The 23,941-nt window shown below is 35.5% G+C and overlaps 1 protein-coding gene across 2 annotated transcripts; it reads right to left on the bottom strand.

Annotated features, from left to right (window-relative positions):
• Positions 1 to 10,484: 10,484 nt before the first annotated feature.
• On the bottom strand, positions 10,485 to 23,373 carry dgcr2 (DiGeorge syndrome critical region gene 2). 2 transcript variants are annotated; one of them, XM_077498551.1, is made up of 11 exons: positions 22,894 to 23,373; positions 19,004 to 19,036; positions 17,505 to 17,627; positions 16,316 to 16,402; positions 16,034 to 16,244; positions 15,149 to 15,225; positions 14,883 to 15,059; positions 14,603 to 14,806; positions 13,576 to 13,728; positions 13,254 to 13,490; positions 10,485 to 12,454 (listed from the first exon to the last, which is right to left on the bottom strand). In XM_077498551.1, the coding sequence occupies exons 1-11, from the start codon at positions 22,973 to 22,975 to the stop codon at positions 12,198 to 12,200; spliced, it is 1,641 nt and encodes a 546-aa protein (XP_077354677.1). In that variant the 5' UTR covers positions 22,976 to 23,373; the 3' UTR covers positions 10,485 to 12,197. The 2 variants fall into 2 exon arrangements, with proteins under 2 accessions (XP_077354677.1, XP_077354678.1); XM_077498552.1 differs by lacking the exon at positions 19,004 to 19,036.
• Positions 23,374 to 23,941: the final 568 nt, after the last annotated feature.

Genomic DNA, 23,941 nt, shown 5'->3' with positions numbered 1-23,941 from the left:
TAAAAAAAAAAAAAAAAAAACGCCTTACTATACATGGTCGTTTTTTTAATCGGATAAAAAACGCCTTACTATACATGGTCGTTTTAAAAAAAAAAAAAAAAAACGCCTTACTATACATGGTCGTTTTTTTAACAAAATAAAAAATGCCTTACTATACATGGTCGTTTTTTTGTTTGTTTTTGGGTTGTTGTTTTTTTAATAAAATAAAAAACGCCTTACTATACATGGTCGTTTTTTTAACAAATTAAAAAACGCCTTACTATACATGGTCGTTTTTTTAACAAAATAAAAAACGCCTTACTATACATGGTCGTTTTTTTTAACAAAATAAAAAACGCCTTACTATACATGGTCGTTTTTTTAACAAAATAAAAAACGCCTTACTATACATGGTCGTTTTTTTAATGAAATAAAAAACGCCTTACTATACATGGTCGTTTTTTTAATCGGATAAAAAACGCCTTACTATACATGGTCGTTTTAAAAAAAAAAAAAAAAAAAACGCCCTACTATACATGGTCGTTTTAAAAAAAAAAAAAAAAAACGCCTTACTATACATGGTCGTTTTTTTAACAAAATAAAAAATGCCTTACTATACATGGTCGTTTTTTTAACAAAATAAAAAACGCCTTACTATACATGGTCGTTTTAAAAAAAAAAAAAAAAACGCCTTACTATACATGGTCGTTTTTTTAACAAAATAAAAAATGCCTTACTATACATGGTCGTTTTTTTGTTTGTTTTTGGGTTGTTGTTTTTTTAATAAAATAAAAAACGCCTTACTATACATGGTCGTTTTTTTAACAAATTAAAAAACGCCTTACTATACATGGTCGTTTTTTTAACAAAATAAAAAACGCCTTACTATACATGGTCGTTTTTTTTAACAAAATAAAAAACGCCTTACTATACATGGTCGTTTTTTTAACAAAATAAAAAACGCCTTACTATACATGGTCGTTTAAAAAAAAAAAAAAAAAAACGCCTTACTATACATGGTCGTTTTTTTAATCGGATAAAAAACGCCTTACTATACATGGTCGTTTTTTTAAAAAAAAAACAAAAAACGCCCTACTATACATGGTCGTTTTAAAAAAAAAAAAAAAAAACGCCTTACTATACATGGTCGTTTTTTTAACAAAATAAAAAATGCCTTACTATACATGGTCGTTTTTTTAACAAAATAAAAAACGCCTTACTATACATGGTCGTTTTAAAAAAAAAAAAAAAAACGCCTTACTATACATGGTCGTTTTTTTTAACAAAATAAAAAATGCCTTACTATACATGGTCGTTTTTTTGTTTGTTTTTGGGTTGTTGTTTTTTTAATAAAATAAAAAATGCCTTACTATACATGGTCGTGTTTTTAATCGGATAAAAAACGCCTTACTATACATGGTCGTTTAAAAAAAAAAAAAAAAAAACGCCTTACTATACATGGTCGTTTTTTTTTAACAAAAAAAACGCCTTACTATACATGGTCGTTTTTTTAATGAAATTAAAAACGCCTTACTATACATGGTCGTTTTTTTAATGAAATAAAAAATGCCTTACTATACATGGTCGTTTTTTTAATCGGATAAAAAAACGCCTTACTATACATGGTCGTTTTTAAAAAAAAAAAAAAAAAACGCCCTACTATACATGGTCGTTTTAAAAAAAAAAAAAAAAAACGCCTTACTATACATGGTCGTTTTTTTAACAAAATAAAAAATGCCTTACTATACATGGTCGTTTTTTTAACAAAATAAAAAACGCCTTACTATACATGGTCGTTTTTTTAATCGGATAAAAAACGCCTTACTATACATGGTCGTTTAAAAAAAAAAAAAAAAAACGCCTTACTATACATGGTCGTTTTTTTAATCGGATAAAAAACGCCTTACTATACATGGTCGTTTTAAAAAAAAAACAAAAAACGCCTTACTATACATGGTCGTTTTTTTAACAAAATAAAAAATGCCTTACTATACATGGTCGTTTTTTTGTTTGTTTTTGGGTTGTTGTTTTTTTAATAAAATAAAAAACGCCTTACTATACATGGTCGTTTTTTTAACAAATTAAAAAACGCCTTACTATACATGGTCGTTTAAAAAAAAAAAAAAAAAACGCCTTACTATACATGGTCGTTTTTTTAATCGGATAAAAAACGCCTTACTATACATGGTCGTTTTTTTAATGAAATTAAAAACGCCTTACTATACATGGTCGTTTTTTTAATGAAATAAAAAACGCCTTACTATACATGGTCGTTTTTTTTTAACAAAAAAAACGCCTTACTATACATGGTCGTTTTTTTAACCAAATAAAAAGCGCCTTACTATACATGGTCGTTTTTTTAATCGGATAAAAAACGCCTTACTATACATGGTCGTTTTTTTAACGAAATAAAAAACGCCTTACTATACATGGTCGTTTTTTTTGCAAAATAAAAAACGCCTTACTATACATGGTCGTTTTTTTTGCAAAATAAAAAACGCCTTACTATACATGGTCGTTTTTAAAAAAAAAAAAAAAAAACGCCCTACTATACATGGTCGTTTTAAAAAAAAAAAAAAAAAACGCCTTACTATACATGGTCGTTTTTTTAACAAAATAAAAAACGCCTTACTATACATGGTCGTTTTTTTTAATCGGATAAAAAACGCCTTACTATACATGGTCGTTTAAAAAAAAAAAAAAAAAACGCCTTACTATACATGGTCGTTTTTTTAATCGGATAAAAAACGCCTTACTATACATGGTCGTTTTAAAAAAAAAAAAAAAAAACGCCTTACTATACATGGTCGTTTTTTTAACAAAATAAAAAATGCCTTACTATACATGGTCGTTTTTTTGTTTGTTTTTGGGTTGTTGTTTTTTTAATAAAATAAAAAACGCCTTACTATACATGGTCGTTTTTTTAACAAATTAAAAAACGCCTTACTATACATGGTCGTTTTTTTAACAAAATAAAAAACGCCTTACTATACATGGTCGTTTTTTTTAACAAAATAAAAAACGCCTTACTATACATGGTCGTTTTTTTAACAAAATAAAAAACGCCTTACTATACATGGTCGTTTTTTTAATGAAATAAAAAACGCCTTACTATACATGGTCGTTTTTTTAATCGGATAAAAAACGCCTTACTATACATGGTCGTTTTTTTAACAAAATAAAAAATGCCTTACTATACATGGTCGTTTTTTTAACCAAATAAAAAGCGCCTTACTATACATGGTCGTTTTTTTAATCGGATAAAAAACGCCTTACTATACATGGTCGTTTTTAAAAAAAAAAAAAAAAAACGCCCTACTATACATGGTCGTTTTAAAAAAAAAAAAAAAAAACGCCTTACTATACATGGTCGTTTTTTTAACAAAATAAAAAATGCCTTACTATACATGGTCGTTTTTTTAACAAAATAAAAAACGCCTTACTATACATGGTCGTTTTTTTAATCGGATAAAAAACGCCTTACTATACATGGTCGTTTAAAAAAAAAAAAAAAAAAACGCCTTACTATACATGGTCGTTTTTTTAATCGGATAAAAAACGCCTTACTATACATGGTCGTTTAAAAAAAAAAAAAAAAAAACGCCTTACTATACATGGTCGTTTTTTTAACAAAATAAAAAATGCCTTACTATACATGGTCGTTTTTTTGTTTGTTTTTGGGTTGTTGTTTTTTTAATAAAATAAAAAACGCCTTACTATACATGGTCGTTTTTTTAACAAATTAAAAAACGCCTTACTATACATGGTCGTTTTTTTAACAAAATAAAAAACGCCTTACTATACATGGTCGTTTTTTTTAACAAAATAAAAAACGCCTTACTATACATGGTCGTTTTTTTAACAAAATAAAAAACGCCTTACTATACATGGTCGTTTTTTTAATGAAATAAAAAACGCCTTACTATACATGGTCGTTTTTTTAATCGGATAAAAAACGCCTTACTATACATGGTCGTTTAAAAAAAAAAAAAAAAAAAAACGCCCTACTATACATGGTCGTTTTAAAAAAAAAAAAAAAAAACGCCTTACTATACATGGTCGTTTTTTTAACAAAATAAAAAATGCCTTACTATACATGGTCGTTTTTTTAACAAAATAAAAAACGCCTTACTATACATGGTCGTTTTAAAAAAAAAAAAAAAAACGCCTTACTATACATGGTCGTTTTTTTAACAAAATAAAAAATGCCTTACTATACATGGTCGTTTTTTTGTTTGTTTTTGGGTTGTTGTTTTTTTAATAAAATAAAAAACGCCTTACTATACATGGTCGTTTTTTTAACAAATTAAAAAACGCCTTACTATACATGGTCGTTTTTTTAACAAAATAAAAAACGCCTTACTATACATGGTCGTTTTTTTTAACAAAATAAAAAACGCCTTACTATACATGGTCGTTTTTTTAACAAAATAAAAAACGCCTTACTATACATGGTCGTTTAAAAAAAAAAAAAAAAAAAACGCCTTACTATACATGGTCGTTTTTTTAATCGGATAAAAAACGCCTTACTATACATGGTCGTTTTTTTAAAAAAAAAACAAAAAACGCCCTACTATACATGGTCGTTTTAAAAAAAAAAAAAAAAAACGCCTTACTATACATGGTCGTTTTTTTAACAAAATAAAAAATGCCTTACTATACATGGTCGTTTTTTTGTTTGTTTTTGGGTTGTTGTTTTTTTAATAAAATAAAAAACGCCTTACTATACATGGTCGTTTTTTTAACAAATTAAAAAACGCCTTACTATACATGGTCGTTTTTTTAACAAAATAAAAAACGCCTTACTATACATGGTCGTTTTTTTTAACAAAATAAAAAACGCCTTACTATACATGGTCGTTTTTTTAACAAAATAAAAAACGCCTTACTATACATGGTCGTTTAAAAAAAAAAAAAAAAAAACGCCTTACTATACATGGTCGTTTTTTTAATCGGATAAAAAACGCCTTACTATACATGGTCGTTTTTTTAAAAAAAAAACAAAAAACGCCCTACTATACATGGTCGTTTTAAAAAAAAAAAAAAAAAACGCCTTACTATACATGGTCGTTTTTTTAACAAAATAAAAAATGCCTTACTATACATGGTCGTTTTTTTAACAAAATAAAAAACGCCTTACTATACATGGTCGTTTTAAAAAAAAAAAAAAAAACGCCTTACTATACATGGTCGTTTTTTTTAACAAAATAAAAAATGCCTTACTATACATGGTCGTTTTTTTGTTTGTTTTTGGGTTGTTGTTTTTTTAATAAAATAAAAAATGCCTTACTATACATGGTCGTGTTTTTAATCGGATAAAAAACGCCTTACTATACATGGTCGTTTAAAAAAAAAAAAAAAAAAACGCCTTACTATACATGGTCGTTTTTTTTTAACAAAAAAAACGCCTTACTATACATGGTCGTTTTTTTAATGAAATTAAAAACGCCTTACTATACATGGTCGTTTTTTTAATGAAATAAAAAATGCCTTACTATACATGGTCGTTTTTTTAATCGGATAAAAAAACGCCTTACTATACATGGTCGTTTTTAAAAAAAAAAAAAAAAAACGCCCTACTATACATGGTCGTTTTAAAAAAAAAAAAAAAAAACGCCTTACTATACATGGTCGTTTTTTTAACAAAATAAAAAATGCCTTACTATACATGGTCGTTTTTTTAACAAAATAAAAAACGCCTTACTATACATGGTCGTTTTTTTAATCGGATAAAAAACGCCTTACTATACATGGTCGTTTAAAAAAAAAAAAAAAAAACGCCTTACTATACATGGTCGTTTTTTTAATCGGATAAAAAACGCCTTACTATACATGGTCGTTTTAAAAAAAAAACAAAAAACGCCTTACTATACATGGTCGTTTTTTTAACAAAATAAAAAATGCCTTACTATACATGGTCGTTTTTTTGTTTGTTTTTGGGTTGTTGTTTTTTTAATAAAATAAAAAACGCCTTACTATACATGGTCGTTTTTTTAACAAATTAAAAAACGCCTTACTATACATGGTCGTTTAAAAAAAAAAAAAAAAAACGCCTTACTATACATGGTCGTTTTTTTAATCGGATAAAAAACGCCTTACTATACATGGTCGTTTTTTTAATGAAATTAAAAACGCCTTACTATACATGGTCGTTTTTTTAATGAAATAAAAAACGCCTTACTATACATGGTCGTTTTTTTTTAACAAAAAAAACGCCTTACTATACATGGTCGTTTTTTTAACCAAATAAAAAGCGCCTTACTATACATGGTCGTTTTTTTAATCGGATAAAAAACGCCTTACTATACATGGTCGTTTTTTTAACGAAATAAAAAACGCCTTACTATACATGGTCGTTTTTTTTGCAAAATAAAAAACGCCTTACTATACATGGTCGTTTTTTTTGCAAAATAAAAAACGCCTTACTATACATGGTCGTTTTTAAAAAAAAAAAAAAAAAACGCCCTACTATACATGGTCGTTTTAAAAAAAAAAAAAAAAAACGCCTTACTATACATGGTCGTTTTTTTAACAAAATAAAAAACGCCTTACTATACATGGTCGTTTTTTTTAATCGGATAAAAAACGCCTTACTATACATGGTCGTTTAAAAAAAAAAAAAAAAAACGCCTTACTATACATGGTCGTTTTTTTAATCGGATAAAAAACGCCTTACTATACATGGTCGTTTTAAAAAAAAAAAAAAAAAACGCCTTACTATACATGGTCGTTTTTTTAACAAAATAAAAAATGCCTTACTATACATGGTCGTTTTTTTGTTTGTTTTTGGGTTGTTGTTTTTTTAATAAAATAAAAAACGCCTTACTATACATGGTCGTTTTTTTAACAAATTAAAAAACGCCTTACTATACATGGTCGTTTTTTTAACAAAATAAAAAACGCCTTACTATACATGGTCGTTTTTTTTAACAAAATAAAAAACGCCTTACTATACATGGTCGTTTTTTTAACAAAATAAAAAACGCCTTACTATACATGGTCGTTTTTTTAATGAAATAAAAAACGCCTTACTATACATGGTCGTTTTTTTAATCGGATAAAAAACGCCTTACTATACATGGTCGTTTTTTTAACAAAATAAAAAATGCCTTACTATACATGGTCGTTTTTTTAACCAAATAAAAAGCGCCTTACTATACATGGTCGTTTTTTTAATCGGATAAAAAACGCCTTACTATACATGGTCGTTTTTAAAAAAAAAAAAAAAAAACGCCCTACTATACATGGTCGTTTTAAAAAAAAAAAAAAAAAACGCCTTACTATACATGGTCGTTTTTTTAACAAAATAAAAAATGCCTTACTATACATGGTCGTTTTTTTAACAAAATAAAAAACGCCTTACTATACATGGTCGTTTTTTTAATCGGATAAAAAACGCCTTACTATACATGGTCGTTTAAAAAAAAAAAAAAAAAAACGCCTTACTATACATGGTCGTTTTTTTAATCGGATAAAAAACGCCTTACTATACATGGTCGTTTTAAAAAAAAAAAAAAAAAACGCCTTACTATACATGGTCGTTTTTTTAACAAAATAAAAAATGCCTTACTATACATGGTCGTTTTTTTGTTTGTTTTTGGGTTGTTGTTTTTTTAATAAAATAAAAAACGCCTTACTATACATGGTCGTTTTTTTAACAAATTAAAAAACGCCTTACTATACATGGTCGTTTTTTTAACAAAATAAAAAACGCCTTACTATACATGGTCGTTTTTTTTAACAAAATAAAAAACGCCTTACTATACATGGTCGTTTTTTTAACAAAATAAAAAACGCCTTACTATACATGGTCGTTTTTTTAATGAAATAAAAAACGCCTTACTATACATGGTCGTTTTTTTAATCGGATAAAAAACGCCTTACTATACATGGTCGTTTAAAAAAAAAAAAAAAAAAAAACGCCCTACTATACATGGTCGTTTTAAAAAAAAAAAAAAAAAACGCCTTACTATACATGGTCGTTTTTTTAACAAAATAAAAAATGCCTTACTATACATGGTCGTTTTTTTAACAAAATAAAAAACGCCTTACTATACATGGTCGTTTTAAAAAAAAAAAAAAAAACGCCTTACTATACATGGTCGTTTTTTTAACAAAATAAAAAATGCCTTACTATACATGGTCGTTTTTTTGTTTGTTTTTGGGTTGTTGTTTTTTTAATAAAATAAAAAACGCCTTACTATACATGGTCGTTTTTTTAACAAATTAAAAAACGCCTTACTATACATGGTCGTTTTTTTAACAAAATAAAAAACGCCTTACTATACATGGTCGTTTTTTTTAACAAAATAAAAAACGCCTTACTATACATGGTCGTTTTTTTAACAAAATAAAAAACGCCTTACTATACATGGTCGTTTAAAAAAAAAAAAAAAAAAACGCCTTACTATACATGGTCGTTTTTTTAATCGGATAAAAAACGCCTTACTATACATGGTCGTTTTTTTAAAAAAAAAACAAAAAACGCCCTACTATACATGGTCGTTTTAAAAAAAAAAAAAAAAAACGCCTTACTATACATGGTCGTTTTTTTAACAAAATAAAAAATGCCTTACTATACATGGTCGTTTTTTTAACAAAATAAAAAACGCCTTACTATACATGGTCGTTTTAAAAAAAAAAAAAAAAACGCCTTACTATACATGGTCGTTTTTTTTAACAAAATAAAAAATGCCTTACTATACATGGTCGTTTTTTTGTTTGTTTTTGGGTTGTTGTTTTTTTAATAAAATAAAAAACGCCTTACTATACATGGTCGTTTTTTTAACAAATTAAAAAACGCCTTACTATACATGGTCGTTTTTTTAACAAAATAAAAAACGCCTTACTATACATGGTCGTTTTTTTTAACAAAATAAAAAACGCCTTACTATACATGGTCGTTTTTTTAACAAAATAAAAAACGCCTTACTATACATGGTCGTTTTTTTAATGAAATAAAAAACGCCTTACTATACATGGTCGTTTTTTTTTAACAAAAAAAACGCCTTACTATACATGGTCGTTTTTTTAATGAAATAAAAAACGCCTTACTATACATGGTCGTTTTTTTTTAACAAAAAAAACGCCTTACTATACATGGTCGTTTTTTTAACAAAATAAAAAACGCCTTACTATACATGGTCGTGTTTTTAATCGGATAAAAAACGCCTTACTATACATGGTCGTTTTTTTAACAAAATAAAAAACGCCTTACTATACATGGTCGTTTTTTTTAACAAAATAAAAAACGCCTTACTATACATGGTCGTTTTTTTAACAAAATAAAAAACGCCTTACTATACATGGTCGTTTTTTTAATGAAATAAAAAACGCCTTACTATACATGGTCGTTTTTTTTTAACAAAAAAAACGCCTTACTATACATGGTCGTTTTTTTAATGAAATTAAAAACGCCTTACTATACATGGTCGTTTTTTTAATGAAATAAAAAACGCCTTACTATACATGGTCGTTTTTTTAACAAAATAAAAAACGCCTTACTATACATGGTCGTTTTTTTTAACAAAATAAAAAACGCCTTACTATACATGGTCGTTTTTTTAACAAAATAAAAAACGCCTTACTATACATGGTCGTTTTTTTAATGAAATAAAAAACGCCTTACTATACATGGTCGTTTTTTTTTAACAAAAAAAACGCCTTACTATACATGGTCGTTTTTTTAATGAAATTAAAAACGCCTTACTATACATGGTCGTTTTTTTAATGAAATAAAAAACGCCTTACTATACATGGTCGTTTTTTTTTAACAAAAAAAACGCCTTACTATACATGGTCGTTTTTTTAACAAAATAAAAAACGCCTTACTATACATGGTCGTGTTTTTAATCGGATAAAAAACGCCTTACTATACATGGTCGTTTAAAAAAAAAAAAAAAAAAAACGCCTTACTATACATGGTCGTTTTTTTTTTAACAAAAAAAACGCCTTACTATACATGGTCGTTTTTTTAATGAAATAAAAAACGCCTTACTATACATGGTCGTTTTTTTAACAAAATAAAAAACGCCTTACTATACATGGTCGTTTTTAAAAAAAATAAAAAGCGCCTTACTATACATGGTCGTTTTTTGTTTTTTTTAATAAAATAAAAAACGCCTTACTATACATGGTCGTTTTTTTGTTTTGTTTTTTAAATTAAAAGAAAAAAAACGCCTTGCAATATTTTTTTTTTTTTTTTTAATATATATAATTAAAAAAAACGCCTTGCTATACATGGTCTTTTCTTTTTTTTTTATATATAATAAAAAAAAACGGCTTACTATACATTGTCGTTTTTTTTTAAATATATAATTAACACCTTAAAAACACCTTACTGTAAATGGTCATTTTTTTATGTCACTTTTATGTCATCACTGAATTCGATTTCAAGTCAAAACTAGAAAATTGAGTGCAAACTTTTTTTTTTTTTTTTTTTTTTGTAAATTGTGCGAATTTCTTTTGAATGCATTTCCTAAGAGTAATGAGAGACGGAGTCATCCTGCACGGTGTGTCATTTATTTGGCATTTGATTAGACGTCCAGTACATCTAGTTGAGAAAAACAAAAAACCACAAACGCCTCCTATACAAACAACAGCATCGCTTCATTTCAAGGCTATCAAACAATCAAAGAAAAAGACATTTCTTTTTTTTAAAAAAAAAAAGGAAGAAAAAAAACAAACTCAAGGGTTTGAGGGGGACGACTGGCATCCAGAGGCCAGGATGTTGTTGGAAAAACGGGAAACTATCCCAGCATGCATGCACAAGAATGTCGCAACACACACGACGACATGGGAGGGCAAATTTTGAACGAGAAAAAAACAAACAAGTTTTTCCAATAAGTGAGGTATCACTGTGCAATTAAAAAGGGACCAGTAACGATCATCGGGTCAGCAAAAGGACCCTCGCACCCTCGTTCCAAATCAGAGGAGGACTCGTGTGTAGTCAAGGCGCGCTCCATTTGCTGACCCGGATGTCCCAGTTGCTCTAATAATAATAATAATAATAATAATAATAATAGCCACAAATTGGGATTTTGGCTGCATGTTTTGTAGCCACACATTTAAATTTAGTATTGGGTGTATCTCCATTTTATGTCTGGGGCTTTATATATAAACAGGCGGGAAAAAAAACAAAAAAACTCTTAAATTGGGCAAGCATGCACTGCAAGTAAACAAAAAAAGAAAAAAGCAAACTCACATGCACTCCACTGAGGGATTGTCACATCCAAAAACAAAATTGCGCAATAGCCAAGCACATCACCGGTAATGGATGATGAGCAGATGATTGTCTACCAAAAAAATCAAATTAAATAACATAAAAAATAAGAGGAAGTTGTGGCAGCAGAGAAAATTTTGGTTGTGGGGAGTTGAAGATTTAAATTTGCACGGATGCGTTCAGGTTCTTTTCATCGACGTTCCAATCGCGGAAAAGGTGAAAATACATTTTTGGGACTTTGCGTCAAACACTAACTTGCAATAACTTTGAACAGGCAACAAGCTGTCATTTTATGGCGGGGGGAAAAAAAAAAAAAAAAAAAGCCATTTCACAACCCCCAAAACAAAAGGCCATCATTTTATGGGAAAATGTGTGGCTCGCAATATGGTAATATTGGTAATAATGAACTTATCAATTTCACTTTTGAACTTTTTTTTTTTTTTTATGGGACAAAGGTTAAATGTAATTTGATGTGTCAAGAGTTGTAATTTATGCAGTTGTAATTTTACCACAAAAATAAATGTCATCTATTTTGTGGGAATAAAGTCACAATGTGCAAAATCTTATTGGGTATATATAATTTTTTTCTTCTTTTTGCTGTGGAAAAAAAAAAAAAAAAAAAGAAATTTTCCAGGGGAGGGGGAGCACACCACCATAAGATAAGAGATAAGATGATTGTGGGCGGGGTGAACTGTTTTGGATGAAAATGAAACTTTTCAAATTTTTGTGATGCGTTGAGGTCCCGTCAACATCGAGCGTTCATGAGTTGGAAAAAAAAAAATAAGGAAGTGACGCACGCGTCAAGTAAATGTCGCGTGTTGCGGAAAAGGAAATTGAGACAGGTACACGTTTACCTACCCGAGGGGCTTATTTACATCCTGGAGGCGGGGCTTGTTGGCGGAGGGGGGGAGGGGCGCTGTGGACCAAATAGCTCAGTAAAAATGCAGCCTTAAATTAGCGTTCTTGATACACAAACAGTCTTGTCCGTCCGTCCGTCTTAGACGGCCGTGCTGAGGGAAGACGGCGAGGCGCCGTTGGACGGCGTGACGGCGGCGCCCGGGGGGGCGGGGCCGTCCGTGGTGGGCGTGTCGGGTCCCACCAGGAGCGTGCTGCTGTCCACCGAGTCCTCCCGGGCCTGGGGGGCCGTCGCGGGGCCCGTCGGGGCGGCGGGCGGCTCCAGGCCGTGCTGGACCCGCCCGTCCACCGCCGTGCCCGCGTGGCGGCCCGCCATCACCGGCATGCCGCCGCCGTGTCCTGTAGGGGGAGTGCAAGGGCAGTTTTAAGGGCGTTCCGCATGGCTCCATCTTAAGCCCCTACATTTAATTGCAGAGCTTTCAGGGTCATTAACATGTTAAGCTAAATAAAAAAATAATAGTAATAAAAATTAAAAAGTCAGTAAATAGATCCTTAAAGATTTTCTACTGTAATAAAGTTTTAGAAAATTTCAACATAATTTCTTGATTTATTATTATTTTTTTTAAATAAAAAGTGTAGGGAGTTTCTATTTTTTTTTTTTTTTTTTTGAAGAAGAAGTGGAAATATCAAATCGATCCATAAATGAAAAGTTCCCTCCACTGAGTGACAAATGCAAGCGAATAGAACTCATTTGGGATTTTTTTTGTTCAGGTTCGTGAAACGTTTCAAAAGATCTTCACGCTGTCTGAATATATTTCAAATTGTGTTTACGGCAAATAAAAACAGGCAAAAATGTAAAAAATTATTATAAAATTCAAGTATATTCTGATGCACTTCATTAAGATGGAAAATTTGTCAAAACAAAACAAAACAAAACAAAAAAAGGCGTATCTTGCTCTGCCAGCTTTAAAAGGTAGAAGCGCTCTACAGCGCCGCTCATCTCCAGTGGTCGAAATGCGGTAATGCACTCCCGGAAAAAACGGGCTCAACCAAAATGGCCGACTTCCTGTTTGTGTTTTGTTTTGTATTTTTTTTGTGCCTCTCAGACTTTGGAACTGAAAGTTGGTATGTCAAGAACTGTTTAAAAAACAAACCAAAAACCCAAACAAGCTCCTGTGAAGACGTTTTGGCTCCTTACGGAGGTCGACGTAGAGGAGGCTGTCGGGGTTGATGGAGGCCTCGTAGGGGGGCGGGGGGTCGTCGGGGTGCTGGATGTCCGGGTACTTGTAGGCGGCGTAGGGCGGCGGCGGCTCCTGGAAGTGGAAGGCGCCGCCTTCGCCGTCGTCCGACAGGTGCAGCGGCGTCAGGCCCGTGCCAAACGCGTCGGGGCCGTAGTCGAAGCCGGGAACGCGTCTGCCCAGGTTGAAGTGATGCACTGGCACGACAACAACAACGACGACAACACAAACGTTTTGCAAATCTAGGACGAAGAATCCCGTTAGCGTGGCAGGACGGCTCACAGTTTCCTCCGATGAGCGTCTCGATGCGCTCGCGCCGCCGCTGGCGAAGGCGATGCACCATGAAGAGCAGCAGCGACAGGATGAGGAAGGACGAGATGCAGCTGACGATCAGACGCATTCCGCTGGCCATCGAGTCGAACAGGCTGCTTCCGTCTGCAGACAAACGAGCGGCGCGGCTTCAGCAAGCCACCAAAGGAAAATACGTTTCCCCGCCCCCACTTTCAAAACAAAAAAACAACTAAAACATTGAACTCAATTATTTAGCATGGCCTAATGCTTCTGAGGCTATTTGTTTAAAATCATGGATTTAATAAAAAAAATAATAATTAGGCTATATTTATCATGTGCACATTAAAATTTTTTATCATGTCTCCTTGCTTCCCAATACAAAAAAAATTCTTCTTCATAATTGCCTTTTTTTTTTTATATCATTGTGTAAGTCTCCTTACCCTAACAAATAGATATTTTTTATATAAATATTAATACTAGCATCGTCTCATTTTTTGTTGGTATAACATTTTTTTCCCTAAATTAAGAATAAAAATAACTGTGCCATTTTCTCCTAATATATATATATATATATATATATATATATATATATATTTTACCATTGCACCTTATCTTTAATCAGATTTTTTTTTTTAATCAATCTCATTTCCCACAATTTAACAAACACACTCACAAAACTAATTTTTTAAATCAATTTTTAATCAGAGTGAAACTCAGGTGAAAAGTAGACAAGATGAACTGCCATAGCACCATCCCAATTATTTCATTTAAATAATTATTTAAAATATCCCTATCATAGACATCAGTCTTTTGTTCAAATACAAAAATTCTATTATTCCTAAATTTAGAGAGTCGATCGCGAACTTGTACTTTTCCCAAATAAAGAAAAAATATTTTGTCATTGGGCTGATGCGCTTTCTCAAATTTCTCGCAAAATAATCATCGCGGTCACTCTCACTTTGTACCGTTTGCAAACCAAAACAATTGCAAGTTTTTGGTTTTTCCCGCCCAACGCTACCTGGATCGAGACAGGTGAACTTGCAGCACTCCTTGGGGTCCTTGCGGAAGTGCTGACACCCCTGCGGCCTCTCGCACAGCGCCGCCACGCACATCTCGGGCTCGCCGTCGTGACACGTGCAGCTCAGGCACGGGTCGTCGCCTTTGGGCGTGAAGTAGTAGCCCTCGCCCACAACGTTGTCCTTGATGTCCACGCACGTTTGCTCTGCAGGAGGAGGAAGAAAAAGTTCACGTCACCGGCTGATATTTTAGGGGAAAGAATGTTGCCTTGTTTTTTGTACTGCGTTTGCAGAGGAAGGGGAATTCCTTGTAGCAGTTCTCGGCGTGCCAGCTGTGCAGGCCGCGCTCGTTCATGCTCTTCAGCTGGAAGCGCTGCAGCTGGGCGCAGAAAACGTTGTCCTGGTTGGCCTCGCCCAAGTTGGGGAGGCCGTCGGGCGGCAGGAACACCTGCACCGGACCTGCAACATTCATCACGGAAATGTTTGCATTTGCGATGCAATGACACATTTTCGACTCAAATGTTGAACAAGCAAGTGCTTCTATTTACCGTTATAAACGACCTCCCAGTGACCCTCCACAGAGTGGTTCTGGTTGGTGATCACATACTGGTAGCCCACCCAGAACCTAAAAGACAAAACAAGCATCTTTTTACAACGGACATTTTTTTGATTGCAACTTTTGACCGGACGCGGATTCAAAAGCCAAAAAACCTTCCCACAGTGTGTCAAATCAGGTTTTTTGTTGTAGTGTCCACAGCGGTCACTAGAGGGCCCTCTCGAGTTGGCATTCCGATCCATTTTCTTGCCCGCTTACTTCTCACAAGTGTCGTGGGAGTGCTGGAGCCTATCCCATCTCGCTTCGGGCAGTCGGCGGGGGACACCCCTGGACTGGTCGCCAGCCAATCGCAGAGCACACAGAGACCAACAACCATCCACGCTCACAAGCACACTTAAGGACAATTCGCAGCACCCAATGAACCTGCCATGCATGTCTTTGGAATGTGGGCGGAGACGGGAGTACCCGGAGAAGACCCACGCGGGCACGGGGAGAACATGCAAACTCCACCCAGGAAGGTCCGAGCCTGGACTCGAACCCGAGTCCCCTAACTCTATTATTGGGTATTTAAAAATAATAAATAAAAGCTGCAGCTAATGATTGTTTGTATAATCAAAACAATCTTTCAAGTTGAGTAAACACACTCACACCTAAATTATGATTCCCTTATTTGGTTCGTAACATGTCAAAAAAAAAATGGGAAAAGAACGTGGATCGTTGTTTTCCAAAGTAAAAGCGGGCGTCTTATTTTGAAAGAACACAAAAGTGGGGGATGAGAGAAATCTGAGAAATTGCTGAAGATTTGGACAACTTGAACTGACGTCTGCATTTGACGATTGATTAGTCGTCCATTTCAAAATAAACAACCGCGACTCACTTGCACTGGTCCCTGAGCTCGCACACTTGGTCGTCAAAGTCGACTTCGATCTTGAGGATGAACTGCAGCTCCTCGTCGGTGACGAAGGTGGCCAAGGAGCCGTCCACCTTCTGGCAGGTGTCGGCCGCCTGCCAGTAGTTCTCGCTGCGCAGGTACACCTTGTAGCAGCTGGCCGTCTTCTCGTAGTGGTGCCACCCGCTCGGGCATTTCTCTGCCGGTCGCAACGCAAAAGCGGCATGAGGAGAACGATTGAGTTTTGTTTTTGGGGATGGAGACACTCACTGTTGAAGCGCACAGGCTGAGCCACGCCGATGACGTCCTCCACCTGGTCGTAACCTTGGCCAAAACGGAACCGTTCTTCCTTAATGGCTGCAAAAAAAAACAAAAAAATGCTATGTTGCTAATAGTTGCTAATGACCCGGAAGTGGAAGCTCTCATTCTCTCACCACACAATTTGCGTTATTTCGCAATCTATTTTGAAAAAGTCATTGCGTTAAAATGCAATAGTTTTAAGTTATATTGCAACTTATTGCATCATAACGCAAAAGTTATTTCAATATAGCGCAACAGCATTGCAATAGTTTTGCGTTATATTGCAATCTTAAATATTTTGGTCATGTACTAAATCATTCAGACACGTCAAGGAAGCTGAAACACACTCAACGTAACAAGGCTCGCTTCAAAATAAAGTACCAAATAATACATTGACGGGCAACGCAAATATTCTCGGTAGACTTTTACTTTGAAGTTGGCCCACGTCGTGGCACGATGCTAGCTTGACTTCCCTTTTAGACGTTTAAGATTTCTTGATCGCAGTTTTGATTGACTGTGTAGTTGCGACCAACATCAACACGATCCCAAAACTCAGATTCAATCGCGAATTCAGGACTCATTTGCTCCAAAAAAAAAACGTATTTTTACGTTGTTGTTGTTTTTTATGCTAGAGCAGACAGAAAGCTTTGGGTGCAGCCTCTCAACGGCAAAGAAAAGTTATTACACAACCGTCCAGCAGGTGACAGCAGAGTAAAGGATCTCAACCAGGACCATGTTGAAAAAGAGCTCAATTACTCAGAATTCTAAATAGATTTGTGAATAATGATGAAACTTAGTTATATTCCAATGCTAACTGCTTCAAAATTGAAACAGAAATATAGATTTTTTCTTCCAATGAGACTTTAATCTTTTCTGTGGGCCTTGCAAAATGCAGTCAAACAGAGCGAAGGGGATTGCGTCTGTGAAAATGGCTGCCAGTGAATGCGTTAATTGTGTCGCCACTGAATAATACGACGGAAGTTTCCGACGTACGTGGCTAGCAGCTAGCCGTTAGCATTACCAAACGAGTGCCTGGCCTGCAGCTGTAAAGGAGTTTTGACAGCAGCTTACTTTGAATTCCTTTTCAATATTTCACGTTTACAGGAAGGAAATGTGTCTCCGATCGCACTTTGAGGTGGAACGTGTGAAAAGTACTGACGTGGACAGTCCATCTCGTCGCTCTGGTCCTCGCACGCCGTCCAGCCGTCACACTGCCACGACATGGGGATACACTGCATCTTCCCACTGCGGCAGGCAAACTGGCCGGGGCTGCAGCGCTGCTCTGGAGACACACAACAACAAACGACACGACGGATGAAGGAACTTCTCCACTGGCGCGGAAGGCCAGACGCCAAAATAAAAGCGGAAGGAAGCGATTCGGCGAGTCGGCAAACTTTGCCGCCGTGCTCGAACACGTTGTCGGCCACGGAATGAAGTCGAGCCAGCCGCCGCCGCCGCCGTTTTTTCATACTTTGCATTATGGCATCGTGTCGTCGACGCGCACCTTCAAAATAAAAGCCTAAACAACAATGACATGGATATCGAGGCTTAGTTTGTCAGGCTTTTATTTTGAAGGTGGGCCCATTTCAAGCCGATATTCATTTGCGGTAAAAAAAAATATGAATAAGAACTTTTTTCTTTTAATTTTGAAACAAAAAAAGTAGACAGCTTTGATTCAAAAATGACAACAAAGCCAACTTTTTCACTTGAAAAAAGGCCTCACCCAACCTCCAAAAAGTTCAACAACAAGCACACGTCCTTCTCTGGCAGCCCAATTAGGAGGAGGCTAACTAGCTAGCTAGCTAGTTGGCTAGCTAGGCCTGAATGAATGGCGTCATTCCATCAGGTGGTCGCATCAGGCCGCTCCACAATCGCTGCACAACATCCCGCAGCGTGCGCCACTCATTACCCAGTCAAAAAGGCAAAACACAACCAGTAGCTGTTATGGGAAGGAAAACGATTCGTCGATGTGAACCCTCAAAACAAATCGGCCGCAACGTGGACTACAATTGCTGATTCTGTGTGAATTGTGATATTCAGACAAAAGTACAATCGATTACTCAACCGAGCATCCTTTCGATGAATCGGATAAGAATGATTTTCGCATTGTTAAACGATCAAATGAGCATGTGAGGAGCAGGTCTTATCGTCGTCCCCGTGAAAATCGACATTTGCACGTTCCACATGATAGTCCCTGTGAGCGAGTGTGTGTGTATAGCTTTAAAAGGTGGGCGGGGCCCAGCCTGGTGAGTGACGTGGGAGCCAGAGAATGAGCGTGGAGCGTTGGCTGTGGTGAGCTAAGGTCTGCATGCTGTTCAGTGCTCGCACTAACTTGCCGATTAACGAGTTCATTGTGACCAAAGAGCAACCGGCAGAAATTTCTATCCTCGGCCGCTCTTAATTCTGCTTTAAAGTCGACACGTTGCACTCTCGCTCCTCCTTCCTGACTTGCATTTAAATGCAACGTTTCGTCTGCGGTAATATTTATTCCGTGTAGAGAATCACGGCAAAATCGGCGATATGCACGATTTACAAAGCTGTGACACAAGTGAAACTGCCTTATGACACGTCCCAGTAAATGTATCAAATAAGCTTGAGAGCGATACAGTGCAAAACTCTCAATTGCTCGTTACGCTAAGTGACGTTCCGCTTGCTTACCTGACAATAATCTTGCCAGCGCTAGTCGGGCACCTGAAACAAATAGAAACAGTTGAGTCAACTAACAGGCAACTGCCTCACGACCGACTACTTCTGTGTGTGTGTGTGTGTGTTGATTTGTATTTTTAGTCTGCACTCACGGCCGACAGCCACAATAATCAACTAAAGACATTAAAGGTCAAACCTGTCTGACGATGCCAACCAAACCCTCACAAGCACACAATTTGGAGCGGCCAATTAACCTGCCATGCATGACGGGAGTACCCGGAGAAGACCCACGCAGGCACGGGGAGAACATGCAAACTCCACCCAGGAAGGCCGGAGCCTGGACTCGAACCCGAGTCCTCAGAACTGGGAGGCGGACGTGCTAACCACTCAACCACCGTGCCGCCATATATGGACATATAAAACTCCAATATTTTACAAACCCTTGAAGTTGTTTAATGAACATATGCTTCAAAATTCCCAAAAAATTAAGGTTTGTATTTTTTCAAATTTTGATGCCAATGTTTTTCCTTTTAGTGAAAATGAATATCGGCTCCAAATATCATTATCGCCGTCCTTGACTACTAATAATCGGTATTGGCCTTGAAAAAACAAACAAACATATTGGTCTCTCTCTTAAAATAATAATAATAATTAGGGGTGTGAATTGCCTAGTACCTGACGATTCGATTCGTATCACGATTCACAGGTCACGATTCGATTCGATACCGATTAATCCCGATACGAATTTATAAGTCGATTGTTGCGATTTTTTTTTCCATTCAAATTTAGAAAATACTATCAGTAAATTTGTACATGTACACTGTAAGATTTGTATGAATATATTTATCTAAAACTTGAGGCTTATAACCGTGAGCCACTGTACACAAACAGTTTGCAATCTGTTTCACATTTGAACAGCATTAAAATAAAAATATTAAGGCTTAATGTGCCGTTCATATAACATTCTTCCATGCTCAAGGTGTGAATCCTAAAAAAAAAAAAAAAAAAAAAAAAAAAAAGAAAATCGATTCTGCCGATTATTGAATCGATTCGAGAATCGCGCGATGTAGTATCGCGATATATCGCCGAATCGATTTTTTTTAACACCCCTAATAATAATAATAAAAAAATAAATAATAATGAACAAATATTCTGAATGTCATACGCAAACATGTATTTAAACGCTTTAATGCATATATAAGTTACGTTTATTTGCTCAAACACAACCTGTGCTACCTTGAACGTAACCACCCGCCGTCAAACTAAAATCTGTCTCGTTTTGGAGAACAAATCGCTTCTGTGGCCAAAAGTAGCGAAAACACGGATCATCGTTTCATTCCTCCGACTTGTTTCACTTCCACTTGCAAGCTCGCTCGCACCACAAACCGGGTCATCGCAAAACGCCGTTTCAAAAAGTTGTGGCGCCCTCTCAACAGGCGGCTCCGGTTCCATTCTCAGCTTCCTGCGCTCACGCCAAGCGGCCCGCACACACATCGAGTCACACGTGCGTGCGTGCTCAACACTTGACGCCTGCCGACAAACCCGCCGGTGCCAAAAGTCGCCACGCAGACGTCACGTGCACATTAATAAAGAAAAGTCGATTTTTTTTTTATATGATCATATGACAGCATAAAAATATTCAACAGTCGGCCAAAACAAAAGGAAAAGAGCAAAACATGCCGTGACCCAGATTCACGCTAACGTCCAACACGGCGCGACAAATTATGCCACGCAAAGTACACACAAAAAAAAAAACCAGACGGTACGGACTTGGACTTGGTAACAAAGTTCAATCAAACAGAAGCAGTTTGTTTGTGGCAATCAAACATTCACTCGAGCGCCTGCAAAACATGACAACGATGCAAACGGACTTGACATGCACTAATCGATTCGTTGTCGGTTAATTGCTGCAGCTCTCTCTTTGAAATACAAAATGTCTTGTTTTGATTCAAACGCAAAAAGATCATCAGTCCGCTTTCATGCAGGATTATAAAAAATGATCAGCATAATTACTGCCGAGTGGCTGAAATCAGATGATTCCGACAATCTGAAGTTAAGCTCAATTGAAAATGAACACAATTTAATTTCCATCCTTAGAAAAAAAAAAAAGGGGTCATTATTTCAAATAGTGCAGAAAATGTACAAATATAAACTAGAATTTAGAAAAAAGGCAAAAAAAAATAAAAAATGTTGATCATCGCTTTCCAAAGTAAAGCAGATTTTTTTTTTTTTTGCAATTGTTTCATTTGAATTCAGCACAAATTGAAAAAAAATCTGTTTGAATGGAGGATTACAGAAATCTGAGATTATTTCATGTTGAGAATCTTACATTTTGATGGAGTTCCGAGTATCCAAAAGTGAAGCCAATATTTGTTCTGTTCAGATTGAAGACTTTTGAAACAAACAAGCATGTGTTGAACCATAATGTAGGCGTGTGTGTGGGGACGATGCACGAGCCGTTTGAAAATTGTGCGATGAGGACAAAACATAAACAAAAATGTCTATTTGTTGAGGATTTTTTTTTCATTGTTCTAGACATTTTTTTTTTTTTTTTTAAAGGATCGGGTGTAATTCGGAATCGTAATGCTGGCCTTGACAACCTGTTAGGGAATCTTACATATTGTTTAATTGAAAACTAACCTTGGTTTGAACCCATAATTCAAAATCCTAAACATTAAAACTAAAACCAAACTTGAACCTTGGCAAGAAAGCCTTATTTGGAATGTTAAACGCCATCTTGAAACCCTATTTTGAAACCTTGACCCTCAATTTGAAACCTTAGAAGATACTTAACTTATTTAGCCCATTATAGCAATAAAAAGTTAATATTTTGTCTATAATTAATTTGATACTTTCATTATTTTTCACGTACAATTAGTACCTTTAAAAACATTTTGCAACTTGCTGTCGACTGAAAATGACATCACAAGGGCTCAGGTAACCAATCACAGCTCACCTGTTTTCTCGGTTTGGTCATGTGACATTCACAAGCTGAGCTGTGATTGGTCGACAGCAAATTGCAAAATGTGTTTTTAAAAAAGGTACTAATTGTACATGAAAAATAATGAAAACATCACATTTATTATAGGCACAATATTAATGTTTGACTGCCAAAAATGGCCAAATAAGTAAAGTATCTTCTTTAAGATATCTTGAAACCCCAATCCTACCCAGAAACCTTAATTTGGAACCCTCATTTAGAATGAAACAATACCTTTGGCCTTTAAATCTCAATTTGAGCTTCAAACCACTTGTATGAAACCCTACATTTGGAAGTTGAACCCTAATCCTCTCTTGAAAGCTTATTTTGAAACATTTTTTTTTTGCAGTTCTATCCTCGCGTGTACTTTAAAACGCGTGCGAGTGTCGCAGTTTTTGTGCAAAAAGGTTTGACAAATGTTGTGATTTTGATTTAGAGGAGAACGTTTCCAGCATTCACCAGATGACACAGCGTTTAATAAATTATTTCCAGTTGCACACCTATGTATATATTTTGTAACAGTCTTGTAATATGTGCATGATAAGTGCTGGAGAATGAGAGCAAATGAGACGCAGGCCTTTTTGATGCAGCACCATGAAGCTCCCATGCAAATTAAGAGCTAGCTCAAGGCTAACTCGGCGGACGCTAAAAGTGATTCGCATTTATTACACACAATTCTAAAACATATTTATAAACATATTCACAACGTCGCAATAAAACTGTTGTGTAAGTTGTAGATAACAGAAATAAGCGGTCACGCTAAGAGAAAAAGTGTTAGCTAATAAGTCGTCGGCATTCAGCTCGAGCCACGCAGCTAAGACACCCCTCTGCGGGGTAGAAAAATCACTCGAGCCCGAGGCTCGAGTAGGCCTCTCCGCCCTCGTTTACCAGCCAGGTTCCATTTCGACTCGAAGCCGCTTACCTGGCCGTGGCGGGTCCGTCAACGTGAGGACAAAGAGCAGAGAGAAGAGGACGAAACTGCCGCTGTCAGCTTTTGGCAACATCTATCCTCCATTCATAGTCACGCCTTTATCCAGAAATGTAAACCATACACGGGGAGGGGGTCAACTGGGGAGCCGCTGCGGCGGTCGTCGTCCAACCTTCGTCCGGGATTTATCCGGTTAAACTGCCGCCTCGACGTTCGTCCATCTTGCTGGTTCCGCACTCAAATGGGAGCTGGTGGTGACGAAAGTAAACGTTTAGCGAGCATTGTCCTTCACACGGGGGCGAGATTAGGAGTGGCTAACATTTGTTTGTTTTTCTCCCCTTTTCTTTTTTCTTTTTTGATTTGAGCAGGACGGCCAGTGCGTGTTGCACATCCAGTCGCTGTCCGCCTCTCGTTTGCTGCTCACATCAAGATGGCCGCCTTCTCCCATCACAACAATCCCAAACGCGAAACACACGCGAGCGAACCAGGCCGAGATTTGACTCCTAAAAGCTCGACCCGGCCCAATTATGATCACTTTTGACACATATTTGAATGAATACTAATTGAGTTCACACCCCCCCCCCCCCAAAAAAAAAAAAAAAAAAAAAAAAAAAAGCATCGACAATATGTTGCAACCTTTTTTTTTTTGGAAAAAAAATAAAAAATAAAAATAAAAATTGCTGTCAATAACCGATAAGCTGATAATTGTTTGCAAAATTAACTTGACTACAAGTATACTTTCGAGTCCTATTATAAGTCTAACAAAAACATCGAAACATTGTGTAAACTTTACACAACGTTTCAATGTATGTAAAACACCATGAAGCTGAATTGATATGAGCCACAACCACAACAGATGGACCAAAGTGGCATGTCTATTATTATTATTGCCTGATTTATTTATTAACTGGTTTATCTGTATGAAATCAAATTGGTTGATAATTGCCGATAATTATCGTGCATCCCTAATTTCATATTTGATTGACATTGTGCTCTGTGTGGTGTGCGCCTTGGCCACCAGGGGCAGTAAAGCACATCCATC

Source organism: Festucalex cinctus, chromosome 15 (assembly GCF_051991245.1).
Source record: "Festucalex cinctus isolate MCC-2025b chromosome 15, RoL_Fcin_1.0, whole genome shotgun sequence".
In the NCBI taxonomy this organism is placed as follows: domain Eukaryota; kingdom Metazoa; phylum Chordata; class Actinopteri; order Syngnathiformes; family Syngnathidae; genus Festucalex; species Festucalex cinctus.
Note: the sequence above shows the minus strand (reverse complement) of the source record. Positions and strands in the feature narration are given on the sequence as shown.